Here is a 12841-nt window from a genome sequence, read left to right on the forward strand (position 1 = left end):
GACATCCCTGTTCCTTACTGTTTATCCCTTCCCCCTGGGGACCTTCTCCCTTCTTCCCATGCTTTACAGCAAAAGACTCTGATTGCTTCAGCAGTTCAGCTTACGTGAGACATACCAGTGGCTTGGGATGCCCCGGGTGGCAATGCAGACTGAAGCACACCCAAGCGCCACCAAACCTCCTCTCCATTACACTCTCTGAAAGGGAGTTGTGCCAGTTGCCCTGATTTTGTTTAAAATTAACAGAAAGGCAGGAAAATTCCACCCTTCTCTTGACTCATTAAATATTTGCCTTTGAGGCCTCAGTCTCACCACACGGGGAAAGCAAACAGCTGCACATTTTGGCTTCAGTTTCAGCACACGGACGTGAGGCTGGGTGCTCAAAAAACTAGGTCTGTGCGGCCAGGACTCACTGCTGAGGCACCTCTGTGCAGAACCTCCCCCCACAGCCAGGGAACCATTCAGCTTCACAAAAATACAGACATTTAATTAGAAAACCACTGTCCATTTCAAAGAAAAAAGGGCCTCTGTATGCTTACAGCCCTCAGCTGAAGCTGGTGAGACCAGTTGAGCAACACACGAAGCCCTCTGGAGCTGATTGGTGCTACCTGTACAAGTAATTGCAGGAGAGAGAAGACAACGTGTGGCAGGACACAACACGCACAAATAAATAAATAACTCTGGCAAAGGAAACCTCTTCCTTCAGCAGGCGGGTCAGTACACAAATCAAGGACAGTGAAAGAACAAACAGGGGTTGGGAGCAAGCCATTAAGCAGCATTCCCAGCTGGGTCGAAACCCCTCTGAGATGCAGGAAACAAGGGACAAACAAGTAAACTGCCAGCTTCCAGTCAACTGGGCTCTGAAACCCTGCCTCTTTCAGCAGGGTATGCATTTTCCACCCTGGTTCCAGGAAACAAACCAGTCAGGAGCTCTACAACCCTCTGTGCAGTTTCTCAAAGAGAAATTATTTTAGCAGCTCACAGCAACAGAGTTGCTGAGCTAAGGACAGGAAACCTAACTACAACACAGAGCTGATCCCAGGTGAGATAGAACAGCTGAGGAGATAAAAAGTAGGTCTGAACGCAGCTGCATGGTATTACGAGAATGGATTCAAGCTGGGCTACTGTGAGTTGCTCTTTCAGCAAAAACTCAGAGATGAGTAGCCAATGCGTTAGAAGCTGGACATTAAATGAGCAGCTGTAGCTAACTTGCATCCAAGAGTTTTCTGAAAGCTCCTGAGAAACTGTCTGCAGCATCAGCAACACTTTTCCCAGGTCTTGAAAGGCAGTGAAATGTCAGACCAGGCAAATGTACCAGCATTCAAAATGAGCAAATGGATTGACTGGAATAATTATGAGAACTATCAATGCCACTGTGGCAGTTTGAGCCACATTAGAAATCCAAAATTCAATTTCCAGGCTCCCCCACCCCTTCCCACAATTTATCCTAACACCAGAGAGAAACTTTTAGGCCAGAGGCTTCTATAGGGGAAGGGGAAAGTATATACATTTATTTACACAAATAAATATACTGTACAAACTAAAAGCAACTATATATATATATATATTTACATTTCTGTCAGTCCTTTTAGCCCCTCCCTTTAACTTTAGTCCAGGAAGAGCCTTTCAAGGCTGATATGTAACCACTCTCTCTCTCTCGTGGGAGTGTTCTGGGCTTGAATGCTCCCCCCTCACCAAGCTCCAGCTGTTTGTGGCAGTTTTTCTCCAAGGGAAAAGTTTTTCAATCAGTTTTTCTCCAAGAAGATAGCTTTGAGTCTTTGTTCCTCGGTCTGCTGTGTAATCTCTCCCTCTCGGTCTCATACCTCGGTTTGTAGGCTGCTGCAGTGTAGCTTATCAACGTACGCATCCTGGAATCTTCATTCCTCCAAGTCAGTTTTCGGCTGCCCCCGGTCAGCTTCGGCAGGGCAACTCCCGAGCTCTTGGCCCGTCTCCAATTTCACCTGGGATTCTTCTCCCGAGCACCGCGCCTACCTCCTCTGGCCCGTCTCTTGGCTCAGCTTCAGTGCTGAGCCCTTCCTCCACTGACAGTGGAGGGAAAGAAAAAGCCCCCCTCTACAGCTTCACTGCAGAAAAGGAGGAGGGAGAGGGCTTGGCTGCAAAGCCTGCCTCTCTCCTCTTACCTCAGGTGCTGTGAATTTCTTCTTTCACAGTACACACTCCAAATGCTGCCTCCAACTCCGGCCCAGGCAGAGTTGGGGGGGCTGCAGGGCTCCCCTCTTCCCCCCCGGAGGGGGAGAGAGGGAGCCCAGCCACCCCCTGGCCTTCTCCACCTACACGCAGCAGACACCAACAGCAGAACTGCCAACCACTTCCAGTGCTGTGATACATGATTTTGAGCAGAAGCGAACAACATGGATGGTGACTGGCTCTCCAGGGAACACTGCCCTGGCACCCAGTCACCTCTGAGCCCCCCAGCCTCTCAGGGGGGGGCCAATTTCAAACCATGACAGCCACAGTGATGCCAGGGCAAGCCAAAAGGCCACAGCAATGCCAGGGAAAGCAACTGGGCTGTCAATTAATCTTTTCCTATTCTTTGCTTATAAAAACTATCATTCAGCAAAGGTTAGAAAGACACATAATATCTAACTAACAATATTTCTGGGAGAATTACTTATCTGTTTTATATAGATGATAGTATTCACCAAGGGGACAGATTTCTGCAAGATCCGTTCTTAGTACTGTGATAGCCAATAAAGACCAAAGGAGAGATAATTTGCTTATCAAATTATATTTGCAACACTGTAATTACAAATTGCGATAAACAAAGTCCCAAGTTTCTATAAGTTTCAAGTAATAATTTCATTTAGTGTTTGTCTTGACTACCTCATGCATATTGATTGTATCATATACCTGTATATTCTGTGAGTTTTTGGCTAAATGTTTAATGTGAAAGTTTTCTCACAGCTGAAGCTGAGAGTTATCTCTACAACTAGTCATAGTTCATGTATTCTTAGACGAACAGGCGCCTAAAGATTTAAAGTTCTATTATATTTACAGCTAAGGTTAAAAGAGCTATCTCTGCAGCCAGTCCTAATTCATGTACTCTTGGACGAGTAGGCGCCTAAAGACTTAAAGTTGTACTATATTTCATCCTTAGGATAGTGAGAAGGTTTTAGGCCTTTTGACCTTGGGAGGGTCTGTTTTGTTTCCTTGTGGGGGTGTAGTTAAGTTTTAGAATCTCTTTAGTCTGTTTTTAATGTAGTCACCCATTTGCTTCACGAATCACAATTATTTATATATCACACAAACCATAATGTTATGTTACCATAATTAGTGATATTTTGTTATGTTATGTAATAAGAAAAAGAACTGAAAAAGAGAACAGAACTTTCTTCCAGTGGCAAGATAGCACATGCGCAGAAAAAGCTGACTACATCAAAAGGATGAAGTGAACAGAGCCGAGCTTGTCTCCTAGCAACAAGATACGCATGCGTAAAGCCTCTTGGCAACAAGAACAGAGCCTGCGCAGATAAACCTGATGAACAAAGGAGGGGATTTTAAAAGAGATAAGCAGCTCCAAACCTATAAAAGACAGATTGGAAATTATTGAAGTGTGCCTTGGATGAGCAAGGAAAGCTCACTAAGTCACCCAGCGCTGTAATTTGCTTATTTGATTTTTATATAAATCTATAATAAAACTTTTTACTACGATATTTGAGCCTAGTGCTGATTTTACTTATAACAGTACCAAGCATGATTTTGCTTACAAGACTTACAGAATGAAACAAAAAACCCAAACCCATAGGATTTGATTGTCTAGCTAACTAAAAGCAAATTTCTGGTAACCATAAATGGCCATCTTCTTTAATTGCATACTGATGGGATTTTTGACCCTATATGTTCTTTTCTCCATTAAGAAGTAATTTCCTTACAGATCTGGCTGAGAGAAAATAGATAGATACACAAGAACAATAGCTCAGTTTGTGCCTACACAAATAAAGAGCTCAGCCATCATGTAGTATCCACAACACTATGCAGTAATAAGTGATGGCCACAGGAACAGTCCTATGGGACTGAATGCCCGTTTAGGAGATCTGTCACCCTAAAGGACAAAACAAGAATAATACCAAATGCTTGGGGATGCCAGCAGATAATAAACAGAAGTACAATGCTGAGGACAATAGGACTGATGTTTTTGTGAGAGGTTGGTCTACTGCTGGAAACAATTTATCAAGGCTTATGTGACTTCACTGAAAGATAAAAAAGACTAATTTTTTTTTAAATCTGTATCTCTGAAACATGTTCAGCTGCTGAGAAACCTGTCCACCCTATATACCATGCTTTCCATGGTGGTTTACCATGCTTTCCATTTGCCGGATAGTTTTCACAGCTGTTAGGTCACAGATTACATTTGCCATGATACAGTGAAATATCTACTTTTATACCTTTAAAAGCAACATAAGCTAAATTCTTTGGCCACTGAGTAGAGGACAAAGCATTCTTGTTGCAGAAACTCAGTATCCTATCAAATAACATAAGCGCCTCAGCTGCTGTACAAGCAGTGATGTCACCACAGCTAAGTCTGTAATTTTCCAGTGTGCACTGAAGCCCTTCGAGATGTTCAGCAACTTCGAGCAACATCTTCGAGAAGCAGGGAGAGACTGCCCTGAACTTGCTTTGCCCTCACTGCAAGCTGCAGGCACCTGAAATAACAGCAGTGCAAAAAGCAAGCCAACATGGCCACAGTGCATCCAGGCACCAGCCTGAGGGGGCTTGGCCACCTCAGAGTTTGGGTCTGTCTGCACCCAAACATGTGAGTGCAGGAGTGTGGGAAACAGCGCTAGGGGGAGAATAGGAAGAAAGAAGTGTGTAGAAATGGGCCTGAAAGAGAATGCTTTCATCTGGATGTCCTCATCCAAAGACGGAGAATACGGCAGACAAACTTTATTACGGAAAAGGAAGAAGCATGAAAAAAAAATCTGTGTAGGTGGAAAAACAAGAGCAAAAAGCCAGGTAAACATATCATGAGTGGCTGAGAAACTAAATAAAAAACTAAAAAACGCTTGGACCAAAACACATGTTATCTTGAATCTATGGCTAAATTCTTATCAGAAATAAACAATGGGCATCTGCACTTAAAAACTTAGCTTATTTTAGGTAGCAAATTTGGGGTATAACATACAATAATGCAGTTAAGGACCAAGACATAAACCTAGCCAAGGAAACAAGCCTGAAAGCACGTTCTGCCAGAATGTGTAACCATCCAGTACTGAAATGCTTTCACGCAAATGAAATGAGTTTCCCTGGTGTTTGCCTTCCTGAAAACATCTTTCTTATTTTTCCTTTCATTAGTTAAGTAGGATATTGATATTTTCAGACTGAAACCACTAGTTTTGAAATAGCTTTAACATTAAAAATTCAATTAAAACAACCACAAAATTTGAAAACACTCTTTTGAGAGACCCAAACAATTCTGTCTCTTTTCTTCTCTCAATTACCCTTTTGAAGCCTGTGAAATTCAAGGTTTTGCTCCAACAGACCACTTGTGAGTAAAGCTGTATCTGTTAAAAAAATCCAAACTTACATAACTGGAAAAAAAAGTAACATAGGGATCAAGGCATAGAAGAACTTCAAGTTGGGTTCTGCTTTGCCTAATTTTGGAACAGAGTCAAGTCTTTAAACCATTTTGTGTAATTGCATATTGGTCTTTTCTGTATTTTTGTCCCTACTGCTAGGGCTCTCATGTCTTGATTGATGAACCACCCCATCTTTTGCCTTGATACACAATATTGCTCCGCTAAATTCAATTTTGCATCCTACTATTCAAAATATTTTCCTGGTCAAAACCATAGGCTCTTTCCCTGCCCCTCCATTGCCTCTTGCTTCTTCCCCAGAGATCAAACACAAATACCTTGGTTTCATTGCAAATATTTCAGAATTTAACCCTTTAGGCCCCTCTCCCTTGGTGTCCTGTGGGCACTGGAATAGCTCAGGAGATGGGGAAGAGTGAAAACCTTAACAGAGAAGGAACATCTCCTCAAAGGACACTGTTCACTTCCTAAGGCTTACCACAGAAAAAGGATGTCCATAAAAAGGTGATGGTTAGATTAGGAACCAAGGTTTTGAAACAATACCCAAATACTTCACAGATACCCTGTCTTCCCAGTGACACATTGTTTCGTCTACCTGTCACCTTTGGTAAGGCTGTGGAAGCTGAGCTCCCTGGGACTCCTCTTTTTTCCAGCCACGTCATAGGGCACAGAGTACATCCTCAGCTCTGAGCTGGCTCTGGGAACTAAAAAAAGTCCTAAATGTCTTTTAATAGACAAAATGCATGACCACGGGGGTAGACAAATACTGCAAAACAAATACAAACATTTTTAAAAGGTCTCTGATTAAGGTGTCCATAAAAGATGTACATTTGCTGTTGCTTCCTTGCAAAATAACGCCAAAGGACCAAGTGCTACAATACCTTTAGAACTACTTTAGACTTGGGAATTTACAGCAAATCAACCAAAAAAAACCAAAACCCAGACCCTCTCACTGACCAAAAGACAGAGTTCTGTCATCTAAGATCAGCATGAGTATTTGAACTCTAAACTGATAAAGCAGACATGATTCCTTGTTAAGATTATGTCTCCATAAAGGACTGTACTACAGTTTGAAATTTTAATTTTTTTTAATACAAACTTTTTTTTTTAAAAATCTAATTAATTAAAATTCTGATTTCTCTCAAAAAAAGCCAAGAAGGTGAGGTCCCAGAAACATCATGCAAAGCATTTGCTTACAGTCTGGCTTCAGGAGCTAGGAGTGTTCCTTGATCCCACACTTTCAAAACCCAGTTCATCGCTGGCAAGCTGAGACTGGTTAGTTGGAACAAATATTTTCAAGGTGAGCTCTATTACAACTGGGCTGAATTAACTTCAGGGGTCTTTGAACTTTTAACAGCTATAAACATAATTATTAAATTAGAGAGCAGATAAAGAAAGCCTACTTTCAGATGGTCCATTTCCCATTCAAAGACTTCAAATGCTCTAAACTAAGAGGGTGATTCTCTTTCGACTTCACAGTAACAGCTATTCTTTGTGCCATTTCCTCCCACACTGAGCTTTCAAGACTATAAACTGTAAAAGAAATTTGGCAATACTGAAAAGCATGTTGTTGAAGGCTTCTTGAATCACTTTTCTGTTGGGTAAGGAGTATTTTTTTGTTAGGGATACAAGCTGCATTAAAACCACATGACTGATGGAAAACAACTTTATGAAATTTGGATATGAGCACATAATTTGTCTCCCACATACTCCAGTTCCTTGGCTTATTCACTTTATTGCCAAGCTAAGTATCTAGTAAGTCAAAGAAACTCCTGGCAAGCAATTTCAGAACACACATGTTGAACAATTTTCAAGTCACAGCTCACAGGCAAGCATCATGTCTGCACTGGGTTCTCCTACAGGGCTGTCAACAACTTCTGGTGGCCTGGGATAAGAAGGTGGCAGTAGGATAATTCACGCAAAGTGCTATTAAATGAAAGAAAATTAGGACAGAATATACAAAGAGGGTACAAGGGGAAGAAAGAAAGGTCACTGGCAGCAGAGCACAGAAGCCCTCAAATTAGCCCACCATAAGCCCACTGGCTCATTTGTGTTGCAGGGAGAGAGTGCTGCCACCAGCTTCTGGATCTGGGATGCTGTGGAGGAAAGCGTTTCAGAGACAACCAAAAACAAAGTGCAGGATTTAAGCAGGGCATCAGCTTGTCCAGCAACCGATTCAGTGAGGAAACAGCCCTAATCATGCACCCACAGCACTCTCTTGGGAGGGGAACACAAAACAACTACATGCCTGCAGCGAGGGAAGCCTTCTGAACCTCCAGGACAAGCACATTCACAACCCTGAAGCAGGCCCAATGATGTGTTTGGTGCAGAACCTTCATTTTTAAGAACTAAGCCATGCAGCCATTGTTCCACCTGCTTAGAAACAGACTTACATTCTTGTAGTTGGTAGAGGGTGAGAGAGAGGACTTACACTACTCAGGTGGCTTAGTGGTGGCTTGTACCAAATATGTGGTACAACAGGTCTACTGTGTGTGAGCGATACCAGGCTAGGGGAGCATTTCACTTAGGAAAGTTATATTAAGATTCTGAAAGAAACTTGAGTTTTAAAATCTAGTTTTAGCCACAGCTCCTTTCATGCTTTTGAAGATCTTTAATTAAAAAGACAACTAGAGATTAACAATGTTTGCTGTTGTTAGAGGCCAATGACTCAACACACTGAAGAAAAGCCCTTGTAAAGGCTCTGCAGCACTGTGCTTTGCAGTAGTCTGTCATACAGCACCGAGAACACAGAATTAAAATTATAACACTTGAAGAGTTATTTTCTAATTTTCTGCTTCTGCTAGCAAACAAGCTGCCAGAGACGAACTCAACGTTAGACTGAACTGATTTGTTCTATAAAAAGCTCCCTAGTAAGCCTCTTGTGACACTACCTGTGCAGCAAACCTGCAGTGGGTGCGCTCCAGCGGATTTTTGCACAATAGGAGAGGAAGGCCTTGACACTTCCTGTTGTGAAACATACTCAGCGGGTGACAGGAAGAGGGTGAGCACGGTAAATCATCATGTCTGAGTTTGGAAGTGGATGGGTGGAGAAAATCAACTGCCTCTTCTGAGGAAGCGCCCCTACACACAAAGAATTGTGGAAGGAGCCCCTTTTCCTTCCAGAGGCAGCAGTGAGTTGATCTCTTACTTACGCGCATTTTCATTTCGTTAGCTACGGTTGTTGACATCATGACACAGCAGATGATAGTCACCAGGATGAAGTAAAGTGCGTACATGAAGCGGGTGCTGGTTGACTGTTTTATCTTTGGGCAGCATTTGCAGCACAAGGAACAAGCAGCAGTACCACAGCAGCAGGCCAACTGGAAAGTAAGACAAAAAAAACACAAGTCAAAAAACCACCAAAGAACTCCAGCTTCAGGTTTCTGTTGCAAAAGTTAGAAAAGGAGGCTGGGAGACTTCTTGTAAAATGCCAGAATTTCCCAAGTTCTCTCCTTCCAGCTGAGCAGCATTTAACTGGAAGCAGATAGTCTTGTTTATGAAAATTCACTACTTTTAAGCACATCAGTGTCTAGCTTTCTCACATTTGCTAAGGATGAGAGACAGAATTCCTTGTATACTTCAGTTCTTTTCTACTCACAACTGAGAGTCCACCAAGACAAAAACTACAAAGCATGCCAAAAAGCATGTATTCAACAAGGAAAAAGGTATGAACAAATCCTGAAAGGAATTTAGCTTGATGCTCATTACTTTCTTGCTGTCAACAGTATCATTAACTTTCAAAGAAGCTGGACTCACCTTCCCTGCCTTCTACTTTTAAAAAAGTGATATATAAAAATATAAATGTAAGCCTTATTTTTATACATTAGGCAGCACTGTCCTTGGCCAGGCCCTTCCTTGCAATAGGCAGCAGCTTCATATGGTTTCTGTGCTTAACCCACCAGCCATGACCACAGGAGGGTTTTTAGACACCAATAGGCAGCCATGAGCAGGGAACCTCACTGCTGCCAACCCAGAGTAACCTCACCCTGCTGTACTCCCAATTTCAAGGGACTCCCTGTGGCTAGGTATGGTGCCTGGGGCTCGAGCACACCAAGGCTGCTTTTTCCCAGTGTTTCCTGAGCCTCTGGAGGGGCCATGGGAACCTTCAGAGGACCTTCTGCTTTCAGTAAGCAGTTGTACAAGGTGGATTCTTGCCAAGGGACTCAAAATGCACAAGTGCCACCTTTGTGTCATCCAGGCAAACTTCACTGGCTTGTATGTGCCATCAGGTTCCAAACCACCACATGCTATTTTCCCCCCAGGACACTTTCTCTTCCAGCAACAGTGACTTGTCTGATAAGGAGGAGGGGGTTTCATGTGTGTGTTTGCAGACACACATATCTGATATAACTCCACAACCAGACTGACTGATCCAAGAGCCCCAAATTGTTTTGATGAAGTGTCTTTAAAAGACTGACTCCCAGCTTATCATTTCCCTGCCATGACTACCTCTGCAACACTCTAGCTCGGGTTCCTGCCTTCAGCCCCACAGAAAGGGGGTGGCAGACAGGTCCTTCCCTTGTTCAGCAATGTCTTCAGCTGGCAGAAGACACAAAATGGTGGCAGTCCAACCCTGCTCCCACACTGCTCTTCTCTCACTTCACTGCCGGATAACATGCCAGAGAAGGGGCCTCAAAGCACACAGCTGCTAAAACTGCTGCTGCTGCGAAACAGAAATCCTCCCCAAAACACAAAGCTCCAGCTGTGGGGAATAAACAGCATGGGCTCGTGTTGGCACCAAAGCCAGAAATTAAAAATACTATGTGCAAAAGTACACAGTGCAAGTATGCAGTGCAAGTATGCTTTCAAAATAGAAGGTAGTGGTGGGCTAAATATCAATTTTATTTTTTACATGTATTGAAATTGTTACCTTTTACAGCATCAACACAAGCCTGGGAAATAAGGAAGCTACGTCAAATTACCAATTAAACAAGCAAATGGAATAATAACAATTAAAAACAAATGCATACTAGAAAAGTATAATCCACCCACTTCAGATTTAAGGGGGGGGGAGGTTAAGACTAAAGGTCCTTTGAACCTGAAAGGATTTGATATCAGTCATATCCAAAGTCTCCACAATGAACTTCAACTGCTGGCCTTACCATAACATCAAAAACTACAGTATAGAAGTAAATGCAGCTTTGGCATTTGTAAAGGGATCAACATTTTCCTACACCAGGTGCTAGAGAGCTGTGTCAGTAATATCTCACCTACATCCAGCAACATGTCTGTTATTCTACTTCTGGGTCCCTGGAGCTGCTACTTAGAACAACAAATGCTTAAATAGAATATATAGCTCATTTATGTACTGTTCCACATTACTTAGACTTTAATGATAGTTTCTAATACTGAGCACATACCCTATAAGTTGCAAATTTTGGTCAAAAATACCAGTGTCTTCATCTTTTTCCAGATGCACCTCTTTAAACAGTCTAAGTAGCCATGGAAACCATAGTAAGTTGGTTACATTATTCAGCCACAGTCCCAAATTTGGTGGTTTGGGTTTTTTTATGATGCTTTTTTTTTCTTTTTCTTTTTTAAACTCTGGTTGTAACTAAATACATTCTAGACTAGGCCAAGATGAATTAGGTGTTATCCAAAAATAAATGAGAACAGTCTCTGTCCCAAAGAGTAAAATGCTGGCCACATCCTACTGACCAAAGAGGTTTCAAAGATGTTATCTTTGGGTGACAGACTTCAAAGCCCCCATATACAAAGAGTTCTCTATTAAAAAGTTGCAGTCAATGTACAGCTAAGTTACACAGATCCTCTGATGCTTTACTGCAGGTATGGCCCATCTCACTTCACCTCTGCCTTTTGACTGCAGCAATGGTCTTGCCCAGGGGCTCAAAATCCACTTCAGCACTTGAAGCACTTTAAGACAGTAACAAATTCTCATGTTAAAAAAAACAGACTGTGAAAAAAAAGCAAGTCATGTCAAATTTTTTACAGATTTAGCTTATCATTACATAAAAACTCCTCCAGTGAATGTGTTCTGCAGAAGCAAGATGCTGTGCAGTTTTTAGGACAGAGACAACCCAAAAAACAATCAAAGGTCTGTAACCACTGCCAGCTGGCAGGCCTTGAAAATCCACGTCCATACAGCTCCTTTGAAGTCCTCTGATCCTCCCAAGACCAGGGTCTTCAAAAGCCCATGCAATGGCATCTGAAAGCCAGGCTTCTCTGTCAGGAGTTTGTCATGCTGCAGCAAGTTCTGGCTTCAAGTCCATCTCGTCCAAAGGCTCCCACAAGTCAGGCAACAAGCACAAGCCACCCCAGTTGCCCCTCTATCTTTACATCTCCTCACCAGGTGAACATCACAGTCTGACAATAATTACAAACACTACACAAATATTTATGCTTTCCACAAATCCTTACCACCAGCCAGCCCCCTCACACTAACCTCCCACGACTCCAGGTCTCCACACCATAGACCAGCCACCTGCTTTGTTCAGTGCTACACTTTTGGAGCTCAAGGAAGGTACGCTGCCAGCTTGCCTGAGATCCCAAAACTTTTAATCCTAGTATACTTGAAAACAGACTGCTCCAGGATTTGAAGTGCTGGATGATGGCTGACTTGACTGGTTTCACAACAGCAGCTGTGGAAAGCGGTGTGGGGAATTTTTCTGTTAAAAAATATTCAAAGCACAGTTTCACAGACATTTCTTCTGGTAGCCAGGCTGGCTTAACAGCCCCTACCTCCCCTCTCGTCTGCCAGCCACTCACTCATTCCTGCCGCACACCAACACCTCACTGGCCCTGACAGTCCTATCTTGTGGTGGGGGTGACTAAATAAAGCAATCTACTGGCTAAAAAAAAAAAAAAAAAAAAAAAAAGGTAATGAAAATGAAAAAAAATACATATCAATCCTTTTCAGTTGCTGATACAACAGCAGCAATGGTTCTACTATTTCATGTGAGGGCACAGTGCACGGGCAGGGGAAAAGTACGGGTGAATGTTTTGCAGCTGTCTTGAATGCTTTCACCCTTCTCTGAACAGAAGTTTCAGTGGCATTTTCCTATTGCCTCATTCGATTGGAGTGCAGTGGGTTCATGCCAATGCAGAGGAACTATAACTTTTACATCCACACAGAGAGGAGCAGAAGTAAGCAGACATGTAACACCCCTAGTTCATGCAAACCACTCTTCCAAGTACAGGCAGGCCTGGACATATTGCACACTCCCATCGTCCAACAGCCTGGGGAGAACCTGTGGTTAACAAGAGTTAGACAGTTTAACAAAACAGGGTCAAAGCAGGCTTACCAACTTGCACACAAACTGTTGGTTCCCTAC

General features: G+C 42.7%; 1 protein-coding gene across 1 annotated transcript in view; it reads right to left on the bottom strand.

The window, feature by feature from the left end:
* Positions 1–12841, bottom strand: part of SERINC5 (serine incorporator 5) — a 42565-nt gene that overhangs the window by 20152 nt on the left and 9572 nt on the right. Inside the window, exon 2 of the mRNA XM_018070476.2 lies at positions 8702–8869. Within this exon, the coding sequence (XP_017925965.1) occupies positions 8702–8869 (168 nt within the window). The remainder of the gene's footprint in view (positions 1–8701; positions 8870–12841) is intronic.

This window comes from Manacus vitellinus, unplaced genomic scaffold (assembly GCF_001715985.3).
Source record: "Manacus vitellinus isolate BGI_N305 unplaced genomic scaffold, ASM171598v3 scaffold_18_pilon, whole genome shotgun sequence".
Taxonomy (NCBI): domain Eukaryota; kingdom Metazoa; phylum Chordata; class Aves; order Passeriformes; family Pipridae; genus Manacus; species Manacus vitellinus.